Here is a 7831-nt window from a genome sequence, read left to right on the forward strand (position 1 = left end):
ACCTCAACAGGAAGCGCCTGTTGATTGGTGGCTATTGTTAAGGACGTGCAAGAGCTAATAGATCTGGCAACAATCGACCTAGGAAAAAGGAAGCTCCTCAACGAATGGGGACTCTGCGACCGGAGTACACGAGAAGCTGCATGAAGTATCGGTATCAAATCCGTTTGGAAAGAGAGAGAGGCGTAGCATACGCAGCATTGCCATAGCACGATAGGAAAAAGGAAGCTCCTCATCGAATGGGGATTGAAAAACTTTCTGCATTTTCGTTCTTCCAGATCTGCAACAGAATCATAGAAAAAAAATTCAAGCTGAGAGTCATCCATAGGGTCCAGCGCTCATCTAGAAAACAAGTAGGAGATAGATTTAGAGATCAAACCACAAATTGTGCCAAGCGTATTAGGAAAGTAGAGAGAGATAAGATTGTCACTCGTCGAGAAAATTTGAGCACAAATTCTCTATAAGGCAGTCTTATACATCATACGCAACATTTTGCATGGTGCCATCGAGTGCTGCACAGCATTCTGCTGTGCAAGTAACGCACTTGCAGGGAATCCTGGTTCAAAAATATTTCTAATAAAAAATTTTACCCAAGCTGGAACTAATAACTTCCGTACGAGCTACCACTCCACGCCAAGTATGATGTTGACAAACCTTTGCAATAAGAACCAATGCACCGAACAGGAAGCACCCTTACCATGGTTATCCGGTGCCCATAATTTGCTGAGCAGCAACAAAAAAAGAACCAAATGCCTGCAACAATGCATCATATTTCGACATGCCCTAAGATTGAAATTGTGCAAGTCGGAAAAGAAGATAAATCAACATTAACTTTCGAGGCAAAACCACGAGTAAGCTGACAGATCTTCTTTAAAATGGAATCAAAATCCAAGTAGCAGCCAACCAATAACGAGGGACGGTATAGAGCATCGAATTAGCCATCGCTATTCTACCTGTTGAAAGATAATGTATTAAATGATGAGAAGCCCCATCATCATTTAATAAATTACTAATAATTTCTGAGCATAAGATGAGCATGAAGAGAGAGAGGGTCTCGTTGATGATTACTTCTTTGAGCGTTAAACCTGTTCCTCATCTCCAAGAAGGTCTGGGATGCGAGGACGCTATTGGAGCCTGCTTGCTCATGAGGTCTCCTTGTACTTCAAACCACATTCAACGTACTAGCAACCTGCTCCAATCCTCCATACGGTCCATGGCAATACGTCATGATAGTTTTTATGTCGAATAACCCCTCACCGAAAAACACGTCAAGAGGATGCATGAAATCCTCCATCCTCTTCGGCAAAGGCCGGTGAGCTAGAAGCCTAGAATCTTGATCAGTATCCGAAGTCATAGGCACCGGTGAAGGTGATACAGTCAATGTTGGAGACACTTTGAACGAAGCCGGATGATAGCAGCTGCTGGGCGAAGTGGCCGGAGTCGATCCCATGGATATGGAGAAGGTCGAAGTTGAAGCCATCGGAGGCCAGGAAATTTGTAGACTCCGGATGTATGTCGAAGTCCCGGAGGTTGAAATCCCATTCATAGCGGAAGTCGCCGTGGGTGCTGAAGTCGAAGAGGTCACCTTTGGCGTCGGAGAGAGTGAGGCATGCCCGGATGAGGTGGAGGCCGTTGACGTTGGACTTAAGAAGGGCGGAGCGTTCCTATGGAGAGACGAGGAAGTGAAGCTTCTACGGGAGGTGGATGAAGCCGGGAAATTGGATGTCAATCACCGCAAACCAGCCCTTGAGAAGAAACCGGCTTTCCATATAATTCATGAAAATATGGCTCAAAGCTTGGCATCTATCACGCTAATTGTCCGTTTTTAGAATTAACAATTGTAGGAACATGACCCACCCTATCATGCTCCCATAAGGTATAGGCCAATGAGAATATAACAAGGAGAGTAGAATTGTTGACACCTATGAGTTAGGAGATTGAATTTATCATAAAGGGCCATTATTTAGTGAAGTAGTTTTTGAAAAACCATTTTTCTGAATAATGTTATTGCTATATTGTAATAACCATTTGTAACTATTGTAAAGGCATAGACTAAACTATTATAGTATGAAGACAAGGGTCCAGAGGAGAGAAAAGACAAGGGTTCTCGGGGTTTATAAAGTCTTGAGGGGAAAGGTTGGTTTGATTGGTCAGGCCGAGTGGTTCGAACCAACGTTCGGGTTCGGGCTTTCGAGAAAAGACCGGACCGGCTCGACGGAGAACGGGAGTTTGGGTCGAGCGAAGCCAGCTCATATATGCCAATAAACGAGGGTGGCTCTTAGCCGGAAATTTGCGGTTATAGTTTTTTTGGCTCCATTTTTTTTTTCCATTCATCCTCTTCGATGGCCATGGCGACCTCGTCCGCTACGCTATCTCGCGTAGCCTAAAAGCTTCTTCCGATTTTGTATTGTTCGATCGGATCCTAAGGTGCCTACGATGCTTCGTTCCTTTTGTATTTCTTGGAGTTCTCTCTCCACCAACCAATCGAATTAGAAAGATCCGGCTTTTAAGAACTTTGGTGACCGAAATCCTGTAGAAGATCATCGGCAAAATTACCCGATGGCAAAAAAAAAAAAAGGTCAGACTATTGCATTCTCGCATAGAATCTTCGGACGTTTTCTGGATTCGGCCGTCTTGCGAGATAGTCGTGGGAGCTATAAAGCCATTTTCCATGTTCTTCAAGCTGTCTCGCCTTAGCTTGTAGAAGTTTCACACCAAAACTCCTTTCCACCAAGTTGTTCTTTCAATCTTCAGGCCTCCCTCGTGCCCAAGAAATTGCAAAAGCAAAACAAAGTGTATATTTATACGTCTTGGATTTTTCATATTTTTGAGTGTTTGAATAGTTGAATTGTGTCAAAACCTTGTTTCCTTGGCATGCCTCTGGTGAGCTGAAACAATAATCTTGGAGGCCAATATGACGTGCACCACCACCACCAGGTAGATGAACCCTATCGATGTACCCTAATTAGATCCTTTTTATCAGAGATTGGTTGTTTATTTTCTTGCAAAACTTCCTCCTTGAATGGCTTGATCTTGCCATGTACCGACAGGTTTTCTTTCTATTTTTCGACATTAACGTATCAAGAGATTGCCTTCTTACAATATGCATAATGAACCCAGAATATCAACCTATATAATTACCATGCAAATTTCTATGTATACAGAAAGTCTTCCAAGTTGTAGGTTACCAGAATTTGAAACTTAATTAGTCGAGTCTAAAGATTGGAAGGTGCGATCTTTTAAAGTGATTTAAGATAACTAGAAGATTATTCCCATTTTCATTCAAAATTTCAAATATCGCAAGTACATGCTGTGCATTTCACCACCCACTTCCACAAATTCAGGACTTGGGACTCATCAGAGAAGTGTGCGAATTTATGTTTCAGAAGTACCGAGGGAAAGCTGAGAACATCGAAACATTATAGAGAATTAGGAGGGTAAGGTTTTTGGTTCAGATCAGACCAGTTAGTCCTCAAGAAAGACCCAACAAAACGTTTTTATCATTAAATCAAGAAGAAATGAGCAACATAGATGAGAGAAGAAGCAAAAGAAAGACTGACCATTGGTGGAAGTTTGGCGCATGACAAGGGGAGATGATTGTTGGAGAAAGGTACATTGGACTTGAATTTTTAAACAAAGAGCAATGGAAAATAGGAGCGACAGGGCCTCCCTTGAGTCATGAATATTGTCATTCAGTACAATCTAATTTATTCTGAATGTGTAGTCTTGGCCCAATCCATACCAATAGGACCACAGACCAATGTCAAAGAATAAGTCAACTATTATGTTTCTGCAGCGATGCACTTTCCATGAACTTTTCAGCCAATTGCTGACAACAAATATTAGGAGCTACTGAAGAGATAATCATGCAATTTAGGAAGTCACCCCAAAATATTCGAGGAGACAAATAAAGAACCCTTTTTGCTCTTATGCCAGCAGATATATTAACTGATGAACTTTCCAGCTTCTTATGCCAGCAGCGTCGTTAAAAGCATCGTCAATTACATATTAATTTCGACGATGCTTTTAAGCGTCGTCATTAGCCGACGCTTTTAAAAAGCGTCGGCAAATGTTGACGGGGAAAAATTTTTGCAAATAAGAGTCGGTAATTTTCTTTTTTTGTGTAGTGCACTGGTGAGATTTTCCTTGCTAGTACTTACTTTCTCTTTGGATGCCAACCATGTCTTCTCCATTTTACTTTTTCTATATGTTCTTCTGACCAGCCAAAGACATCCCAAAGACATCACCAAGAGAAGAAAAGTAGCTCACTCTGAAAATTGAGCTGCCTTACCTGAGAAAGACGAAAGGACCAGAAAAAATGTGTATTGCTAAGGCTAGAGAATCCACCCATGCATCTAGCCAGCTGTTTAATAACATTTGTTTGCTATCTCTTACATACATAATAAGTGACATCAAACTTCATTTGTTTGCTATCTCTTACATACAAAATAAATACAAACATCCAATACATACAAACCCGTGACACACACAAAATAAAACAACTCTCTCAGGCCATCACTGACCATGGAAAGTATAAAGTTCGACACACTAGTCTCAAGCATCATCCAAACTTCATTTTCCCAATGAACATCATTCACATCTCATTTTCCCAATAATGTTGTCAAGAAAATTCTAATATATATAGTGACAAAGCATGCCAAATACTGGTAAACCTCATCAGCCTAAGGAACAATGAAAATACACATCAGAGGTGCCTCTATCTTCAGAATGGCATGCACTTGTCACTAGCACCTCTATTCTACATAACCAACACCCATGCCAAAAGTTGATGAAATCTATCAAATTAAGATGCAAGAAGAACATCCATTAGTACCAGCTCTCTCTCTCTCTCTCTCTCGAATGGGATTCATTTGTGACAACATTGCAAGGCCTTCCATTTTAAAAGATTTCACCATCCAGAAGTTTTGCAGCAATCATATTTTGAAAGTAATCACACAAAGTACAAGCACAAGTTAAAGCTATGAAGCACTACACATGCTAAAATTTACTGCAAATTTTATCAATAAATAACTTTTTTCCCTTCATAAATGTATTTGTGCATTTCTTAAATTACGTCCCTGTGCAACAAAACAGAATGGGTCTCACAGGTCCAACACAAATATTAACCCAAACAAAAGGAAATCTAGCTATGACCAAACATAATCAAGCTCTTGAAAAAAAGAGTGTTAAAAACAAAACAAAACTAATTTTGAGCTTAGGACCCAACAACTAGAAGCTACACTCAGCAACTTCCAAAACTTCTGGAGCGAAAAAGCATATATAATATAAAAGAAGACCCAACTCAAACCTTGATCGATGAAGTAAGGATTGACCGGTATGGATGCGGTCAGACAAATCACTCCATCATGCTACCAGCATTATCATTTTCCTCCTCTTGATCAATCAGATCAAGATCAGCAAACAGCTCCTCCAAGGGCCCGGAAGGAACATCATCCCCGCAAGCCGTTGAAGCCATCTCCGATGGCTGATAATCTTCGTTGCGGTACAAAGAAATATTAAATCTCAGCTCAGGGTTCTCCTCCAAGTCCCTTAAGAACTCCTCATGCTCGGTATCCTTCTTCTCTTCGTCAGCTCTGCTCGTGGAGGTATTGTCCACGTCCATGTCCAATCTCTTCAGTTTCCAAGGTCGAGGCTTTCCACTTCCGCTGCGGCGCTTCTCCTCGTAGCTCTTCTTTATCAGAACCGCATCTGGCAGGATGAGGCCTTTATACCTGTCAATCTCGAGATCGTTGCAATTGGCCCCATAGAGGTCATAACCTAGGGCATAATCGCCGGGATTCAAGAGGCGGCCGAGATGGGTTCGGACTGTGAAGATGGTGTCGTTCTTTCCGAAATCAGACACCCGGGCCACCTGGGCATAAGCCAGGGAGTACCTCGACCCGCCGACGGTGACCTCCGAGGACTCCACCTCGACGTCGAGCACGATGTACTCCACGAGCTGGCGGCTGGAGAGCAGGGCCCTGAAAGGGGCCCTCCAGTACCGGCTGGCATCGAGAAAGGCGGAGCGGAGGGTGAAGGGGTCGAGGAGGGCAACGGAGTCGGAGATCTTGGTGCAAATGACGAGGGGGCCGAGGTTGCCGAGGGCCTGGGCGGCCTTGGGAGGGAGACAGATGAGGTCCTCGCGGCAGATGGGGCAGATCTCGACGGAGAAGGGTGTGCTTGTAGTTGTAGATGTTGCTCTTGGGGTCGTGGGAGACGAGCTGCTTATCGGAGCCGGAGCCGGAGCAGGAGCGGACGGGGACGACGCGGGAGATGAACTTGACGAACTTGACGGCGTGGGAGCGGCTGCCGAAGAAGAAGTCCAGACCACGGTCAGCCTCGGCCCTGCGGAGGGCGTCGGTGTCGGCCCTGTGGAGGAGGATGAGCTGCTCGAGGAAGAAGAAGGTGCGGCGGTGGGCGACATGCTGGCGGAGCTTGACGGCGGCGGACCACTGGTCGGGGTTGGCCTGGGCACGGGAGCACTTAGGGCAGAGACGGTCGTGGACGGTGAACTCGACGAGGTGGGACTGCTCGAGGATGGCGCCGTGGAGGGCCTCGCGCTGGACGCGAAGCTTGAGGCGGAGGCGCTTGGAGTGGGGCTCGGTCCAGACGAACTCGGCGTGGACGAAGCGGACGAGACGGGTAAGGGACTCGAGGCGTTGGAGGCAGAAGGAGAGGAGCTCCTTGGACTCGAGATCGGCGCGGACCCAGGTGTCCGGGTGCTTGAGGTACCTTCGGCACTCGGGGCAGTGGACGACGGTGGCGTGGCGGGGGAGGCCCTCGGTGATGTCGACGCGGGAGCAGAGGCAGCGCACGCACATGTTGGCCGGGTTGGGAGCCATCGGCACGCCGCAGATGCAGCACAGCACCGTCCCCAACGTCTGCGCCGGCACGAACATCCCCAACGCCCCCAGCTCCATCGACGACGGCGTCGTCTTCTCTCCTCCTCTCCTGCTAGGGTTAGGGTTAGGGTTAGGAGGACCTGATGGAGATCGAATGGGTGGTCAGATAGATCAAGGAGAGGAAAGACCAGGGTTCTCGGGGTTTATAAAGTCTTGAGGGGAAAGGTTGGTTTGATTGGTCTGGCCGAGCGGTTCGAACCAACATTCGGGTTCGGGCTTTCGAGAAAAGACCAGACCGGCTTAACGGAGAATGGGAGTTTGGGCCGAGCGATTATAGTTTGCGATTATAGTTCCAAAACGAGGGTGGCCTTACCCGGGAATTTGCGATTATAGTTTTTTTAGCTCCATTTTTTTCCTGTTCCTCCCCTTCGATGGCCATGGCGACCTTGACCGCTACGCTATCTCTTGTAGATGAGTTTCTCGTTCTCTTTTTCTTGTTTGTTGAGGTCTAAAAGCTTCTTCCGATTTGGAATTGTTCGATCGGATCCTAAGGTGGTTTCGATGTTTCGTTCCTTTTGTATTTTCTTGGAATTCTCTCTCCACCAACCGAAACTCCTTTCCACCAAGTTGCTCTTTCAATCTTCAAGCCTCCCTCGTGCCCAAGAAATTACAGAAGCAAAACAAAGTGTATACGTCTAGGATTTTTCATATTTTTGAGTGATTGAATAGTTGAATTGTGTCAAAACCTTGTTTCCTTGGCATGCCTCTGGTGAGCTGAAACAATAATCTTGGGGGCCAATACGACATGTGCACCACCACCACCACCAGGTAGATCAACCCTATCGATGTACCCTAATTAGATCCCTTTTATCAGGGATTGGTTGTTTATTTTCCTGCAAAACTTCCTCCTTGAATGGCCTGATCTTGCCATGGACCGACAGGTTTTCTTTCTATTTTTCGACATTAACGTATCAAGAGATTGCCTTCTTACA

General features: G+C 45.4%; 1 protein-coding gene and 1 pseudogene across 1 annotated transcript; both read right to left on the bottom strand.

The window, feature by feature from the left end:
- Window positions 1-1334: 1334 nt before the first annotated feature.
- Window positions 1335-1800, bottom strand: LOC103698180 (putative CCR4-associated factor 1 homolog 11). The gene is made up of 2 exons (XM_008780168.1): window positions 1738-1800; window positions 1335-1661 (listed from the first exon to the last, which is right to left on the bottom strand). The coding sequence occupies exons 1-2, from the start codon at window positions 1798-1800 to the stop codon at window positions 1335-1337; spliced, it is 390 nt and encodes a 129-aa protein (XP_008778390.1).
- A 3301-nt stretch (window positions 1801-5101) lies between these two features.
- Window positions 5102-7034, bottom strand: LOC103698178 (uncharacterized; annotated as a pseudogene).
- Window positions 7035-7831: the final 797 nt, after the last annotated feature.

Source organism: Phoenix dactylifera, chromosome 3, assembly GCF_051530095.1.
Source record: "Phoenix dactylifera cultivar Ajwa chromosome 3, Ajwa_hap1_PhDact_Kaust_v1.1, whole genome shotgun sequence".
NCBI lineage: Eukaryota > Viridiplantae > Streptophyta > Magnoliopsida > Arecales > Arecaceae > Phoenix > Phoenix dactylifera.

Excerpts from the sequence above, each read along its gene's own strand:
- LOC103698180 (XM_008780168.1), bottom strand. The coding sequence starts at position 1,800 with ATGCCAAGCTTTGAGCCATATTTTCATGAATTATATGGAAAGCCGGTT. Across the intron at positions 1,662-1,737 it reads CGGTTTCTTCTCAAGGGCTG|GAACGCTCCGCCCTTCTTAA; the intron begins GTTTGCGGTGAT and ends GTCTCTCCATAG.